Source organism: Dicentrarchus labrax, unplaced genomic scaffold (genome assembly GCF_905237075.1).
Source record: "Dicentrarchus labrax unplaced genomic scaffold, dlabrax2021, whole genome shotgun sequence".
Lineage (NCBI taxonomy): Eukaryota > Metazoa > Chordata > Actinopteri > Moronidae > Dicentrarchus > Dicentrarchus labrax.
The window spans coordinates 10,462,106-10,479,325 of NW_026136712.1; the positions used below are offsets into that span (position 1 = coordinate 10,462,106).

Here is a 17,220-nt window from a genome sequence, read left to right on the forward strand (position 1 = left end):
ATTCACTAAACAAACTTGTTTATATCATTAAATTAAAATGTGTTTATACAAATAACTTTTTACACATTTAGATGCCAAATCAATCCAACTTTATGTGTTAAGCACTTTAAAAACAACCAAAGTTGACCAAAGTGCAGTACAGACGAATAAATAAGACATCATAAATGTAAACAGTGATGGTGATGATGAAGACCACTGTGAGGAACATAGCCAGTGACGGCGACAACACTGGAAAGCCACCGTGGCAGGCCACTACCACTATTTTATGTTCACTTCATGTATATTTCCTATTAAAAATAAAGATTATTCTAGGTGTAAACGACGATGTGCCTTTTATTCTGTCAGATGAAAGAGAAAAAACACGGACGTATACATAAAAAAATAAAAAAAATAAAAAAATCCCTTCGGCTTCCGTCGACGTCGCCTAAGCGCTTGACGTCAGCATAACAACAACCTGTCATGACAGCTCGTATGGGGGAAAAAAATATCGATTAAGATTTGATATCAAATCATATAAACGCTGTTTCACCGGATGTATCATTCCTTCTCTACGGTAAGCACTGTGAACAGCCGAGCTCAGAAACAAACCGTAAACCAACGGAAGTGGAACAAAAATGGAAGGCAGTAGGCTGTGTAGCAAACAGGCTAACCTAGCATTAGCCCGTTTCTCTTTTCTCAGGTTGCCTAGCGGCGTTGATGTAAATGTTCAGATAATTGCCAATACGACTTTTTCAGGCCTATAATAGTTACAGTCCAAACTTCCCAGTCAGCTCCTGAACACAAAGGTATATGTGTGACTGTAGTTAATAAAGCCGAGTGAGCAGAAATGTCCTCGTTTCAGTTAAACGCCCGGCGTAAATCGAGCTAGCTATCGAGCTAACTGGCTAACATCTGAGCAGCGATCTCTTGTTTCTCTTGTAACTAAAGTTAACGACATTGTCACTCTGTCTCCGTACCCGGTGCTGTAACACTCGTATCAAATCAATCAAATGTTATTGAGCCACACGTTACTAACCATACTGGTCGTTAGTTGTTTACAACATTGAACTAACGTTACCTTTGTATACCAGCGGTGTAACCTTACAGTTTAAATGCCTTTCACTAACGGGGTTGGTGGTGGGGGGGGCAGTGAGTGTGTAATGTTGTCTGCTGGCTTCCTAGCTAGCTGTGCTGCTCATTTACTCGCCAGTGATGTCCGTCACATGAATAGTTAATTCGCCGGCAGTCTAGCCACCTCGCTGTGTTTCTGAGCGGTGTGCACACTCAGCGAATTAAACCAATGCCTTTTGGGTGCCATCAAAGACTGCACCTAGTTCGCCCCAAGACGCGCATTGCAGGTGCATTGCAGTGAATGTTGACTTAACATTACATGCACCGTGTCTCTCATCTGGTCTGTGACATCCAGGAGGGACAGGGACATTTTTGAACCTGTCAGTTCGCCAGCCGAAGAGACGGGGAACAGGATAGGGAAGCAGGGCGAGGCGGGCCCCGCGGAGCCGGTGGAGAAGATGGCCGGCAGCCCGGAGAAGAGTTCCACCGCGCAGGAGCTGAAGGAGCAGGGGAACCGACTGTTCCTCTGTCGCAAGTACCAGGAGGCTGCTACATGCTACAGTAAAGCTATTGTGAGTTACCGTCATTGTGAGATAAGTAATACCAATGGTGGAATTTTTCTCTTAACTAATACATAATAAAACATAGTTTTGTTCTTTCTAGAAACATTGAAGGGATTCATTTTCCTCTGAATGTACTTGTGAAAACCTTGTCTACAGTGCCATAATGTTACTGTACATGTGTATTGTCTGATATGCTTTGTCTCCCAGAACCGTAATCCATCAGTGGCAGTGTACTACACCAACAGGGCTCTCTGCCATGTGAAGCTGCAGCAGCATGACAAGGCTCTGGCAGACTGTAAGCATGCACTGGAGCTGGACAGCCAGTCAGTCAAGGCCCACTTCTTCCTAGGCCAGTGTCACCTGGAGCTGGAGAACTACGATGAGGCCATCGGCAACCTGCAGAAAGGTCAGAACAAAAACTCCTGAAAGACTGTGAAACTTTTGCGGTAGTGTATAGAAACAACTTTCTCACATGTTGTGCAATGTTACTCTTGTATTTCCTCATTTATTTTAATTTAATTTACCATTTAAGTCCATATGTTTCTTCCTTTTTTTAAAATTCTCATTCTTCCATTCCAGCTGTAGGTGGTCTCAGTGTTAAAGTGCTGATCCTAGAATCAACTGTAACTTTTAAATTCCTGTGGTTATAATCAAATTCATGATACAGTTGATCTTTTATCAGCACTTCTACTCTGAGGCACAGCATATCTTATATATTATAATATGCTTTGTCAGGATTTCCACCACTGGAATATTAATATTCTATAACGAAAGGTATGGACTGTTTTATATATCTAAATCCTTGACATGTTGTCTATGGAACAACAGCTGTCAGAAGGAAAGAAAACACTAGGAAAATCTTTAATGGTAAACCAGTGTTTCTTCCATGATGTTTTTTTTTTTTTTACAGCTTATAACCTGGCAAAAGAACAGAGGCTGAACTTTGGAGATGACATCCCCAGCGCTTTGCGCATTGCCAAGAAGAAACGTTGGAACAGCATTGAGGAGAAGCGCATTAACCAGGAAAACGAGTTACATGCCTATCTGACCAAACTCATACTGGCTGAGAAAGAAAGGTGAGGCAGTAGCGGGGGGGGCAATCAAATATCCAGCATGCATATATATTTGTGTGCAACGATCTCTTGATAAAGACAAGAAGAAATCACTGATAGAAGTCTGTGAACTGTTTATCATTCATTATTTTGTTCTGGTTGAAGGGTTCATTTATTATAACTTTGTATTTATGCAGAGAACTAGAAGAATATAAAGAGAAACAGGACGACAATCAAAATGGGGGTGATGCTGCCAAAATTGCATCAAAACATGTACGTTTTACACGTCTTGCTACTTTTAATGAACAAATCGACTCATTATATATTCTAACTGAATATTCATGAATTTGTATGCTAACATGGAAATGTAACCCCCTTAGGACAAGTATCTAATGGACATGGATGAGCTCTTCTCTCAAGTGGACGAGAAAAGAAAAGTGAGTGTGAAAATTAACTTATTATTACTATCAGTTGAGCATGTAATAGTGTATAATTGTATTAATTCATTCAGCCATTTCCCTTACCCACCTACTCATATTATAGGTAGACTGGAGTTTATCCCAGCATGCTTTGGGCAAGAAACAGGGAACCATCATTGATAGGTCACCATCATCCATTACACCGCTAACAAACAGACAGGCACACACTGATCACATTCTCCCACACAAGTGCATCTTTTCTAACAGTACACACCTACTTCACACCATCTTTTTTTGGTTGTTGACATAGCAACAAAAGAAATAGATTTGAGCACACTTTCAGTTATTTATGTGCAGTTGTGAGGACTCGATTCAGATTAGTTTTTTTAGCTTATGGTCATTTTGTCTGTTTTGTTTCTGTGTTGTATAACCTGCTACCAGTTAGTGTGTGTGATTGCATATGTGAAAAATGCACCTAAGTTATAGACAGACAGTTATGTGCTATTTTCAGCTCAAGCTGTTACTATGGTAACGATGGCATTTATTTGCTTGGGCTTGTGGCCTGCTATAGGTGCTATAGCTGAACTGAGGTAGCTTTCATATAATTGTCAGTCGAAATAACACCTCACTGACTGCCAGCTGCGTGTTTGTCTGCTGTATATGTTAAAAGTGGGTTCAGCATAGATCTGTGAATCCTAATAAATGAAAGTACCTTAATTTTAAAAAAGTTGATATTATTTATAGTATTAGAATTAGTGCTTTCATACAATAGTCAGTCTAAACTTGGACTGGATAATGTGCCAAGCAGCCGTTTGTCATTAAACAGACAAAATATTTAAGCAGTATTACAGTGTCGTGGTAGCAATTATGATAGTATTTCATTATATCTTGTAGCGTTACGTCAGTGTGACTCTTTATGTGTTTTATTGTCTATTCAGAAGCGGGAGATCCCAGATTACCTGTGTGGGAAGATCAGTTTTGAGCTGATGAGGGAGCCCTGCATCACACCCAGTGGAATCACCTATGATCGCAAGGACATTGAAGAGCACCTACAGGTAAGATTATTCTCAGCTGCATGCACACCATCTCAGAGTTTTTGCTTATGCCCACTGATTTTATAATTTGTTAGTCTTAGGTTCATAAACATAAACACCTGATACTTAATTCACAAATTTCTTTTGAACAACCAAATTAAGTAGCTGTGGCGTGATGAGGAAGTACAATAGTGAGCTGTGTAAGTGCAGGAAACTCAACACAACAAACACAGTAGCTGCTGCAGTGTAAATATGCAAACCCTGTGATCTGACTGACCAACTTCTTATATGGAAACTAATGATGGCCACACAAATTTGAGTATTCCTGAATTCCTTATTGTGAAATGTTATTACAACAGAATAATTTAAATAACACTTAGTTCATAGCATTTAAATAATGTACTTTGAAGAAAAAAAAAAACACCTATCTGAAAATATGTGGTCTGAGTTTCCCTCTGTAGTCAGTTACAAGTTGTGCAGTGCTCCATATGACTAAATTATATTTTACCCAAATAACAAAAATATAGATTTAGTCATAGATTTTGAATAACTATATCCAGATACATTTTCTTTGCCCCTGATCCAAGTACTTTAATGTTGACTTTTTCTAGATAATACACATATACAGTGCACACTTAAAGGTCCAGTGTGTAACATTTAGGAGGATCTATTAGCAGAAATGGAATATAATATTCATAGCTATGTTTTCATTAGTGTATAATCACCTGAATATGAGAATCGTTCTGTATTAGAAAGAGAGAGTGAAGCAAGAGAGTTGCAGTCTGCAAATATGATACTAAAGCCTACTCACTGGTCATTATGAATTTCCTATGTTTTTAGTCTGTTCACACTGATATAGGCTGATAAAAATAACATTAATCAGCGTTTTTTGTTAGCTCTAGGAAGACACCTGTGGGACAGATGACGAAAAACAAAGGGTAGGATCAGGCTCAATAAAGCCGATAGTGATCAGTTACAGTTATTGGCCCCGATGCTGATTTTTTTTTAGATTGGATTGCGGCACTTGGAAATCCGGATTTTGACATTACACAACTCCACATTAATGATTCAGGCGATACAGACCACACAGTTTTAGATTAAAGTAACATATTTCAGTGCAATAAATTCAGTGGTTTTTATTTTTACACATTAAGTATCCAGTAGTGGTTACATTTCAAAATTAGGTTTCCAGTTGCTGATAAGATTCAAATCTTTACAGCCCTGATTCACTTGTAACTTGTGGAGGGTAAACGGGGTATGGAGGGGTACTGTGAATATAATGGTGTTCAAATTCATAAAATGGTCTCATTTGCGTATGTTATGTATAAAATTAAACCACAGATGCTAACACTAGCATTTAACTTGCTCTCTGTACAGCGAGTGGGTCATTTTGACCCGGTCACCAGGAGTCCCCTGACCCAGGACCAGCTGATCCCAAACCTGGCCATGAAGGAAGTGATCGATGCCTTTATCCAGGAGAACGGCTGGGTGGAGGACTATTGAACCGACCCCCACCTCCCATCTCTCCATCATACCCCGATACTCAACACAAAGCCTGGACAACACAAGACTATAGAGAACAGATCACCCCTTGCCTGGAAAAGTACTTTGAAACAAGCAGGAAAAGCCACACGATGGACTACCAAATGGGAGCCATGTATCTCGGTCTGCCTCTTCTTCCCCACATTTTATCTTTGCTGTAGAACTGCTCCGAACTTCTGAGGCTCGGTGTTCATGGCCTGCTGCTCCCTTTAAACCCCCCCTTTATTCTACTCTTTCTCTCCTCCTTTCTCTTCCTTTCTGTCATGCTGTTTCTAGTCTTTCAAGCCTGACTCCTTTCTTTCCTCAAAATAAGGGGCCACATTCTCAGGTCTCTCTTGCACCCTCTCTATCCCTTTCTCTTTCTCTGAGTGCCACAATCCTTGGGAAGCATCAGCATTGCACTCCAGTGTTTCACATAAAAACCACAAATATATAAAAAAAAAATTACACACGGTGGTAGAATTCATTAAAACATTGGCCTTTCATTTGGCATTTACTCCAGTATTTCTTAGTCATTTTTTCATTAAACATTGGAGCATTTGCCCACTTCTTAATGTACATTTACTGAAGTGGTACCTAAAATGCCAAAAACTTGTTCTCAACGAGGGTGACCAGTTTGTATGCAAAATTTTACATGATGATAATTGAAAAATAGTCATAGGGAACTAAATAAATGTATATCCAATCGTACTTGCCCATGTCACCATACTGTATGAGTAGATTCTTAGATTTTCTTTTTTCTTTCAATTTTTTTTGCATATCAATCACACCCCATTACAGACAATTTAAATAAGTTGAATGTATGCATAATGTACTCTTTATGTTTAGGCTTGACCTACAGTAATTCAAAATGTTTTTTATTAGGACAATACAAGGCTTTCATGAAAAGCAGCCTTGAACTGGATACAAAAAATTAATGGAAACAGCCGCTGCATATTTAAAAAAAAAAAAGAAAAAAAAAAGTTTTCACATTGCTGGATATTAATTGAAAATGTTGAAATGTTTGAATTTTATAGATGACATCAGCTGTTAAGGGTTGATGTTAAAAACCTGCTTTGAAGAATGGTCCGTGCTGTCCGTGTCGATCATAGAAACAAAAATGTGCTTGGACATTGTCTTTGGCTCGTGCTGTTTGCCTGGAATGACCGTGGACGCTCACACCAAGCTTGAAGTGATTCTCTTTTCCTTTGCAAAGGGCAAGAAGATGGTTGTCTTTTTTTTTTTTCCACACCATTATGCTGTTAATTTCTTGCGCCTTCTCCTCACAGTCGTGAAGAAAACGGTTGCAACAGCTTATGTAAACCAATCATCAGTGTGAAACTAACTTAAGGTTTAAGCTGTGTCTTGTTACAGGGATTTGAGGTTCACTAGCATCACTGTACCAACCTCCTCCTCTGTGTTAGAAATGCTGGAAGAGTTACGACCATCTTATCTCATCCATACCTCAGTCTGAGTTTTTGCGTGCTGGTTCACTGGTATTCTCTGTAAAACACCTTTTCAGTTCAGCGCTATTAGTTTACAAGTTTTTTCCAGCTGAATGTGTGTCGGTGATGAATTAGGCCTGACGGTGGTTTGTGTTGGGGTGCAGGCAGTGTAAATAATTTGCTTGTGTATCTCAGATTTTATTTCTTGACAAAATTAGGGTTCTTTTTCTCTTGAGAAATCCTAGAGCTTGAGAAACTGTATTAAATGTAGATATGTTGATAACATAAATGCTTGGTTCAGTTTTCATTTGTCCCCATTAAATCGTGAACTTTGAGTTTGTTTGTTGTTGCATTTATTTCAATATGGTGAATAGAGATGACAAACGTACTGCTGCTCATTAGAAATCCATTAATAGGAATCAAATGGTTTCCAACATATAAATCATATTACAAATCAATGACTGCTTTGCAGTACGATCCATCACATGAGCCCTGTAATAAATGCTCATTTTTTAAGCTAATATTTGTTGTTTTGAATACGAGGCCCTTGACTTAAAGTCTATTTCAGTCTGTCCCAGTAACTGTTTTCTTCTTGCACTCGCTGTATCTCAGTGCTAATTCAGCTTTCATGTGTTTCAGTTTCTTCCTGCCATATTGCACTCCAGTGTTTTCAATTCAGACTGAACCTGTTTAGTCTCTTAATAGCTCTTTATATTTATCTTTTTGGCACATGTTTACTTTGAAATACCATAAATTCTGATTGTCAGATGTTCATGAAAAAAGACTTGACATCTGTATCAGAGCTTGACTCTCAGTCATCATTAACTTATTCTAGATATTTCAGTATTGTTTCAGCATTTCAAAAAGTATGACCATTACATACAGTTATTATCACAATTCTTAACAAAATTAAAAGATTTTTTAAAAAATGTCATGCTTTTATGTTAAAATTTCTGCTGATCTATCTTTATTGAAGTTTAAATATCTAATTTATTAGTATTGGCCTCAAATATCACGTAACAGTCGGGCTGTAAAGTGTCGTTGCACAGCATAAAACCTATGTATCATTGAAAACTTCTAAAGGAACTATGTTGGACTTTCAGAAATTCCTTGTTATTAATGACACCAGTTGGTCATTAAGTAAACTCCTGTCACTTGCACTCCATAGGCGCGAGAGAGCGAGCGTCACCCTGGACATCGACCATAACAGTGACGTGACATACACAAGACTGAATGCTGTGAAAACTCAGAATATTAACGTTCAAGGTAATTTAGCTTAGCATAGGTAACAATTAGCTAGTTGGTCACCCCTGCTTTGCATAGGTTTTGGGTTTCGTTCCCAGTGATGTCAGTGGTTGCTGTTGAGAGTTTGTTGTTGTTGTTATTATGTTTATTTCTCACTGCTTTTTTATATTCATGTTCATGTCTATTGGGGTGGTGACATCATCAGAGACAGATCCCAAAACAATGACATTCATGGTTAGATACCACTAGCAGTAAGTGAAACAATATGTTAGTGATTTGGGTGAACTGACTCTTTAAGAGTCCCATACAAACCCACAGTTACTGTAATCAAGTAGCTACAGAGTGGTGTTATAACTCTGAACTTTCAGAGAACAAATGTTAAAACCTAAATATCTGACATTTGTTTACAAAAGATTGTTCTCCTTAATGAAAACACTGTGCAAGTATATCATGTGACACACACACACACACACACACACACACACACACACACAAAGGTGAAAATGGTGTGTGTTCGCATCAGTCACACGGAAAGCAGTGTCACTCAGCCCTCACACACCAGGCCTATTGTCAGAGCATCGGTTGAAGAGCTGACGTCATGGCCTGTGCTAGGAGGGAAGAGGACTGGACATGAGGCATTAGCAAGTGGGACTGAGTTAGCAACATCGAGGACAACAACACAACATCAAAATGGTAAGAAAGGCTGTTTCCTATTGAAACTTCTCACATCATTTTGTCTCTTTTGATATGGTTTGTGTGTTCATAGATCTGTAGGACTTCATTTTGGGGATACTCTCAGATGATAATGTATGTCTTGTGTGTGTTTGCAGAGTGTCAACATTGTGAGGTTTACTGCGGTTGTACTCAGTGTCTTTGGATGGTCTCTGACACTCTCCTCAGCCACCCAAGGTATAAATTCAAGAACAGAATTTCATTAGAAAAAACTGCAACTTTACTTGCATCTGTGCAGATGTACAACATAGGTAACAGAGGTTTGATGTCTTATCAACTCCCTCTTCCCCCTTTGTGTTTTTCCAGTGGGTCTGACCGACAAAGTCCTGGTCTTCCCTTATGAGACAGACTTCAGCTTCGTGGCCCTGATCCCGCAGAAGGAAATGGGGCTCAGGGCCTTCACTCTCTGCATGCGTGTGGCCACCGAGCTGCCTGAAGAACGGCAGATCATCCTGTTCGCCTACCGCACCGCTGACTATGACGAGCTTAACATGTGGCGTGAGAAGGACGGACGCATCTCCTTCTACATGAGCGGTGACGGCTCCTTCTTTCATCTGCCGCCCCTCACCACCTTCCGCACCAGCCTCTGCCTGACCTGGGAGTCTCGCACCGGCCTCGCTGCCTTTTGGGTGGAGGGGAGGCGCAGCACCTACCAGGTCTACAAACCCGGGCACACCATCCGTCCACAAGGCACTGTCCTCTTGGGGCAGGACCCGGACAAACACCTGGGGGGTTTAGAGGCCGTGCAGAGCTTTGTAGGGGAGATGACGGATCTGAATATGTGGGACTTTGTGCTCTCCAGGAGCATGATCCAGGCCTGGCACTACGGACACAAGGTCCCCAAGGGCAACATCTTTGACTGGGGCACTATCGAGTATGAGCTGAACGGGAACGTGATGGTGGTTGATGATGACTGACTCGATGTGGAGTCGAATGCAGACAAGGATCAGGCTTTGGAGATCTGTGTTGGACTGATACTGATATGCGTGATTGTCTTTCTTAGATTCAGTGTTGTTTTATGTTAAAGCCCTTCAACTGTTCCTCCATAAAGTCCACAAGTCCCTGTATTAATGTTATTAGAACCTCATATTGACTATGTAATGAGAATAGAAAGGAGCAGTGCTTTTTGTGCTTTCAGTATCTTGATTAAATATCATCCTATATGGAACCTGTAACTATTTCCAGCAGCAAAATTCACTTGCAGCTAAAGCCAATAGTTTGCAGTGCACAGAAGTCAGTTGTTTTACATCAGTAACTCTTCATTTTTAAAATTCAGCAAGTCTTCTTATCTCGACGCTTCATCAAACAAAAAACACAACATGTGACACACAAATTGTCGATGTGCCACATGTTACCATGGGGTGGCACTCTCTACTAGTTCACATCAAACAGCATTATCATGCCTCCATCCATCCACTAATGTGATGTGGCATAGTAATGTTTATAGAGGTTATGAATGAGGCCGCAAGTAAGTCTTTAAAATGTTCAAAAAAAGGGGTCCAGATTAAATTACCATACATTTATTTGCAGTGCATGAACATTTAGCAAATGTCAAACAACTAATAAAACATCAACTCACATTACCATGGTGCTGTAATGTATGAGAGAGCAAATTTCAACAGCCTTTAATATTATACATTTTAAATTGACAACTGCAATGCAAATATAGGTTTGAAATGTACAGCTATAATTGATTTCAAAATATCTTCTAACTAAACTGATCTTCTTTCTTGTCAGTATTTATCATATTGTAACAAAAACAGCTATCAAACATGCAATTAGTACACTTGTCCAATGATACTGATCATAAAAATGCGAAATAAAGAAAGATATTAAAACAGCAAACTGGGAGATGCATTATTTCTAGTGTAGACTCAATGATTTAACTGCACTCAGAGACAAATAGCAATTATCATGTTTAGAATCCATTGCCATAATGTTGCCTTTGGTTCGCGTACTCACTCATGAATTTTCCATGTTTCAACTGATGTAAGAACGCTTTTGGGTCTGAAATAAAATCTTGCCATGTGCATAACTAATAATGTTTGTAATTAAAGAGAATATTTCATCTTTGAATTCTTGCAGCTTCCTTTTTTCAATAATCTTTTTTGGACACATTTTAAAGGAATAATACCTTGTTTAGATAATTCCATCCCGGGAGTTATTAAATGTATTTTATGTTTATTCTATATTTAGGAATTAATAGATTGTTTTAAAAAGAATTTCACTCATTTAGCTGGAGGAGGAAGGACACATTAATGCTTTTAGGAAAAAAGAGAAATGCAATCACCCACTTTTCTTAATTAATTATGACTTATCCAGCTGTTTCTCAGATGCATACTGCCATTAATATTGATTTTGTAATGCCTGTGCCTCTACTGATAAAATGTCACATTTCAGATGACCAGTTTTGAGTTCTAAAATGAAAGAGAAGCTATCACTCAAAGCTCTTCCTTACGGGCCTTTGTCTATTTTCTTCTAATTTCCCCAGTGTTCCTCAGTAAACCACAGCCATGTCCCTGTCTCTCCATCTGAGTTTCCCTTTTTCCTCTCTATGTAAATGAAGTGTTTGTGTAGTCTGTCTAGTCTAGGTCTCTATCAGGGAAGGGAGGTTGTGTGGCTCAGGTCTGAAAGTTGCTTGACATCCTCCTGTATCCATATTCTTCTTAAACATTTACAATCCACCTAATTTTATCATCCTGATTGGCTGTATATATCGAGAAATTCCCCTCTGTTAAAAAGGATTTTTTCCCTGTTAAAAGGTTATTCTTGATCCGAAGTGAGGGTCTTGGGACACTGCCGTATGCAGTACAGATTTTGAAGCCCCTTGTGGCAAATCTGTGATATAAAAATTAATAAGATGAATGGTTACATGTAACATACAAAAATCACATCATATGGAGCTGCTTCTCTAAAAAACCCCTTCAGAATAAGCTCAAGGTCAGATCTTCTCCAACCAAGTGTAACACAGTAACCCAGAGTTCTAGTGTGCCGTCTCTGTTCGGCTCCACGCGCTCATTCTCCCTGCCCTGCACCACCATCGTGACCTCCTTGCAGAGACGAGGGAGAAGTTTCCAGCGCGCAGCCCATCCAGGCTCCCTTGAGGGTGGGAAAGTGCTGCTTTCCGAGTGTGTGTTTATTCCAACCAAATCACCCGTCGGCTCTCTCGCAGCAGCTAAATAAGGAGAAGGCAGGGCCAATGAGTTCTGACTGCGGGTCAGCAGCCAAATGTTCCACCTTCTTGGATGTTGCAATGCATCAATCGCAGTGCCCACTCACTGTGTGGTAACACCTTTGTGGACCATCTGCCCAAGCCTGGCCTCTCAGCCCTCTGGTACGCACACACACACACACACACGGTATGTTATTTCCTTCTTTTTGCATCTCTGCCCAAGAGGGGTACTGATTCTTTATACTTACACATGCAAAAATTCCCACTTATAAAGGTTTTATCGTAATTGAATGCTTTTAGTATTCCAGTAATTTCAATTTAAAAAACATCACAATTACACAGATAATTTGTTTTTGTTTGTCTTGCAAATAAGATGTGGATACAGTTTTACTATCCCCTTTTTTTTCATTTTTCTTTTACAGACAGGTTCATATTTGGGGCCACACACTCCTCCTGTTTCTGCACCAAAGAAGGACTTTAAGTATGTAAGACAAGGACAGAATCAGTGGCCGGGGCTCTTAACAGAGTGGATAATTATTCCCTCTGTATCCCCGTATTGCATGTATTATCCAACTGAGCAAACAGTTCCAGGGCTGCTTGTCCTGCTTGCGGACAGGGCCGCCAGTGTGGGCCTGTGAGATCTGCATATTGGCCCATGGTGGTTTAAGCTGTCTGAGGCAAGGCGGTGCCACTGACTGTACGTCCATGCGTGTGGAGCTGGTGAAAATGTTTTCCACGCGAGAGGAGATAGACGGCAAGAGGGAGCCCCGCGTGAGCTGGCGATGGGGAGACAGAAGGAGGGCCGTTCTGGATTCCTTCGAGCAACTCCAAATAGATTTCCAGGCAAAACATATTTGCATACGCAAGACAGTGCTACGAGCTATCTGAGTGAGCTGTGGCATGTGTGCATTGAACAGATGGATAATTTTTTTAGAGCTTTCTTGCAGAAATTTCAGCCCATTAAACTGAGATCTTGGGCATTTTTCAGCCTGCTTTTTGTTCACGAAGCTCACAAAGAGTCATCAAGATTAACTTGCTCTTTTTTAACTATGATAGATCCTTCTTGAATCACAAACATTAGAGAAAATCTACATGATCAACATCTGGCAATCCATGCATTAACAAAAACAAAGATGTGAACACACAACAGAGGGAGGTGAAGACAATGCCTCTTTTTTTTTCAAATTGAGTCAGAAAACCATTTCTGCAAATACCTCTATCACTTCAGAAACTCCACTGAGCTGCAAAAAAAACAGAAATACAGCTTTAAAAGTTAACCTGTCAAAAGGATTACAGTTTGCTTTCTGTTGTGTGCTCGCTCATGATCATCTCTGGTCTGCTATAGGCCACACTAGAGGTAAAAAAAAGAATGGTCTCCAACAGACCTGAATCAAATATTTGTAGTAGGCCTATTGTTTTGCTGTAGCCAGAATGATTTTTTTGCAGGATGTGATTCAAAAATCTCAAGTTTGACTCACTTAATCCTTTCTTAGCAAGTGTTCAAGGTTACTCCTTTAGTTTACTGCTCTCTCTCTCTCTCTCTCTCTCTCTCTCTCTCTCTCTCTCTCTCTCTCTCTCTCTCTTTCTTAGAGGTTGTAATCTGCCAGTACGGTCGCTTGTCCTCCCCCTCTGGGCTGTATGAAAAATTCACCAGGCCTTCCCATTAGAGTCAGTCTGAATCAGGGAGCAGGCGTTGCAATGGCCACACACACGACACATTTTTATCAATCAGTATTTAGCAACGCAAATGTAATGTTTATGAAAACACAAAATCACAGCTTTTTTTGTTGTTGTTTTCTTTTTTGCTGTAGGTCAGGTCTAGCACATGCCGTATGTACTGTACATACAGATGCACATTCACAACCATCAACAATCCTGAATTGTTAAAAACAGATGGACTATAACCTTTTCAGTGCAGGCTTTTCACACTGATGGTGCAAGACCTGACCTTTGTGGGTGAGTGTGAGAGCAGTTGGCTCTTTTCGGTGTGATACCTCCGGGCAGGGCGGCTTACACTGTACTGTCTACCTCTGAGCATACTCACTTCCTACTGTCAAGAAGCCTGAAACACTGAGGGTGTGGAGGGAACGGCCAGAATAACAGGAACACCTGACAAGACAACAGCCCTGCAATAACTTCATGAAGGATGAAATGCTCAGGTTTTATTGAGACTCTATTGAGAAGTGCTGATTAAACTCTATGCTCATTCTAAAGGCCATTTTGGTGGCTTTATTTTATTACACTTAGTGCTTAAATGATTAGTGAGTTGATTACTCATTTGATGGAAAATTGAAGGGGCATTACACAAATTTTTAGTTAATTTATTACTCATGGGGAGCTCTACACAACCTGTGGAAACAGCGTCTCGGCTTAGGGTAACATTTTTACAATAAAGACAGCTGTTGAGAGAAACATATGCTAAATATGTGCACAAACAGGAACTCAGAGATATCGAGAACACAAATGTATTTGGATCCAGGATCAAGCTCTTAGCACTGATCTGTTTGGGAAGCCTTGGATTTGTGGATTCCTGACTTCGGATTTCTAACCAGAAAGGCTCTGTTACAAACTGCTTCATGGGGTTTCAAAGATGTGTTCAGTGAGAGTCTAACCGGAAAGACGCCATTGAACTGCATTATGAAAAGTGTAAGATGTGTAAGTGCTTTTTTTGAACTTACTTTTTTAATATCTGTCTCTTGTGAGTCCCCCAGACTTTATGAAAGTGCACTACAAAATCAAAAAGCCAAAGATTTTATTTGATTTTCCCTCGTGAAAAGTGAAGATTTACTTCTTTTTGTCTTTTTTATAGGTTTATAGCATTGTAAACTAAATCTATTCAATTCAGTTTGTCAGCCAAAACAAGCTATTTAAACATTTCTTTACCTTTTTTTCCCCAAATACCTATATTAAATAGTCAAAACATAATCAATATTAACTGGTAAAATATAATCATCAGTTGAATTACAACAGAAATGACATATGTTATTATGTCCCTTCCCTGCACAAACTTATATGCATAAGAAGCAATACAGTCATTAGTGGCTTGGCAGTGCATGATAACGGTGCAAGGGGCCAAGCAAGTACTGGAATGAAAAGTATCCATACACTGTGAACTATAAAGAATATATCTAACAAAAACACTACAAATGTCCTGCCAAAGTTATGAACCCTGTCTTCTCCACCCCAAAGAAACGTTGCATCAGAGAGTAAAAGAGAGCAAGAGGATCTGCGGTTGAATGCGTTGTGGCTTTTAGCAGTGAATTCCCCTCCGTCGCCTCTGGGCTGGCCTCTCCTGTGAACATATGAACCGTGCCACAGCGTGTGTTACTGGGAGACGGTCCAGGGCCTCCTGATTAAATATTACAGCCCTCTAAATGGATGGAGATTAGCCTCTGTGGGAATGTTAGGGCTTAATTTACCCCCCGGCCAGATGTGTGAGTGTGTCTGTGTAGATATGAAAGGGAAAGCAAGGAGGGAAGGGGTTGTTGTACATGTGCCCCAGTGTAAATGGGCTGCATGTTTCCTGGAGTAGGTCAGTGGAGGATGTACTGCGGTTTCATGGTTTCAGATCAAAAGTTTATTACATGTCAGCTGTAAGCTTTTCAGTTTTATTTTCAGTTTTTATCAAATTTAAATAAAAGTTACATGTGGATATATACAAGGTAAGGTGACATATTCACTATTTCCACCAATTTCAATATAGCTTGTAAAACCACAAAAACCAATGTTAGTTTATTTTCTTTTTCATCTGACTTAATGATAAAATGTGCTGTGCAAAAAACACACATTGATGAACCTCATGAATAACATGTTTCTGATGGCCAATTTTAATTTGTATATTCAAAGATAAGATTCTTCTTTTTCAGTTCTTAGTTAGTTCTAGGCTTCCTCATTTCAGGCGACCTGCAGTCTCCCTCCACCACAGGCTGGTTCACACTCAATGAAGACAACACTGCTGCATTCTGTTTGACCGTAGTCGTAGTAAGGAAATTAATTAATTCACACATACGGAATAAATGACTGCCATTTTAATTGCAGGCTGTTTTCTGTGTTCTGTTATGCCATCTCGACATTTGCTCTGAATTATTGATCAGTTTGGTTTTGTAGTTCACCGCGTTTAAAATGCTTTTAAGGATGTGAGTGCGTGTTTTGAGGTCTTTGCATGAAAACCCTTAACTTTATTATTTATAAAGTCACGTAACCGTTAAGGAAAGGGGGATCTATTTAATCATCCACTTCTTTTACCTGTATTGAGAATGTTCTAATGTGGACGTGACGGTGGTGGCAGTCTGATAAACATATGTTTCTTCTGCAGAAGCGTGCATCAGATGTATCACTGCGAGGCCTCAATTCTCTGTTAATTTTCCTCTCATAATGGACAAAAACATCCATCAAACACACACCACATATGTGTACAGCATCCACAGACAATGATTGTTCAACAGAAATACACCACATGTGTGCGCACACACACACACGCACACACAAGCACTCTGCGCCACTGGGCAGGGACTAGCCTGAAAGATTGAAAGCAATTAAAACTATCATCTGCAGTGGCTCTGGGCAGGCCTGTGGCTGCGAGGGGGGAGCTGCCACTGTGCATCAGCCTCTCAGTCTCAGCAACACGCAGCGACATGAGAGGGAGAGTCGCAGCGCTCACTCCGAAAACACACAGGCACTGCCACAGCTCCCCTTGTAACGTACACACACGTATGCTCACACAGGGCTTTGTCATACAACTGCTGTAACACTTAATCCTGCTGATGATCTTTCACCTGCTCCTGCCTCTGAGAGCTGAACACAGGGTTCAGAGCTGAAGTATCCCAACACAGTAACTATCAGTGAAGTTTCAATAACTCCATGAGACTGGGCTGAGCTGTTGTTAGACAATATTATTGAGAGGTAGAGCAGGTACACTGTGTACTGTTCATAATGGCCTGGCCTCAAGCACAAGTAACCGATGTGTCTCCAGAGGTGAGGTAACACA

At 40.1% G+C, this 17,220-nt stretch overlaps 2 protein-coding genes across 2 annotated transcripts; both read left to right on the forward strand.

The window, feature by feature from the left end:
* Window positions 1-414: 414 nt before the first annotated feature.
* On the forward strand, window positions 415-7,419 carry stub1 (STIP1 homology and U-Box containing protein 1). Its single transcript, XM_051418087.1, has 8 exons — window positions 415-553; window positions 1,406-1,622; window positions 1,821-2,019; window positions 2,524-2,689; window positions 2,863-2,938; window positions 3,046-3,102; window positions 4,023-4,139; window positions 5,496-7,419. The coding sequence occupies exons 2-8, from the start codon at window positions 1,509-1,511 to the stop codon at window positions 5,619-5,621; spliced, it is 855 nt and encodes a 284-aa protein (XP_051274047.1). The 5' UTR covers window positions 415-553; window positions 1,406-1,508; the 3' UTR covers window positions 5,622-7,419.
* Window positions 7,420-8,925: 1,506 nt separating this feature from the next.
* crp1 (C-reactive protein 1) lies at window positions 8,926-11,137 on the forward strand. The gene is made up of 3 exons (XM_051418518.1): window positions 8,926-9,022; window positions 9,160-9,238; window positions 9,368-11,137. The coding sequence occupies exons 1-3, from the start codon at window positions 9,020-9,022 to the stop codon at window positions 9,976-9,978; spliced, it is 693 nt and encodes a 230-aa protein (XP_051274478.1). The 5' UTR covers window positions 8,926-9,019; the 3' UTR covers window positions 9,979-11,137.
* Window positions 11,138-17,220: the final 6,083 nt, after the last annotated feature.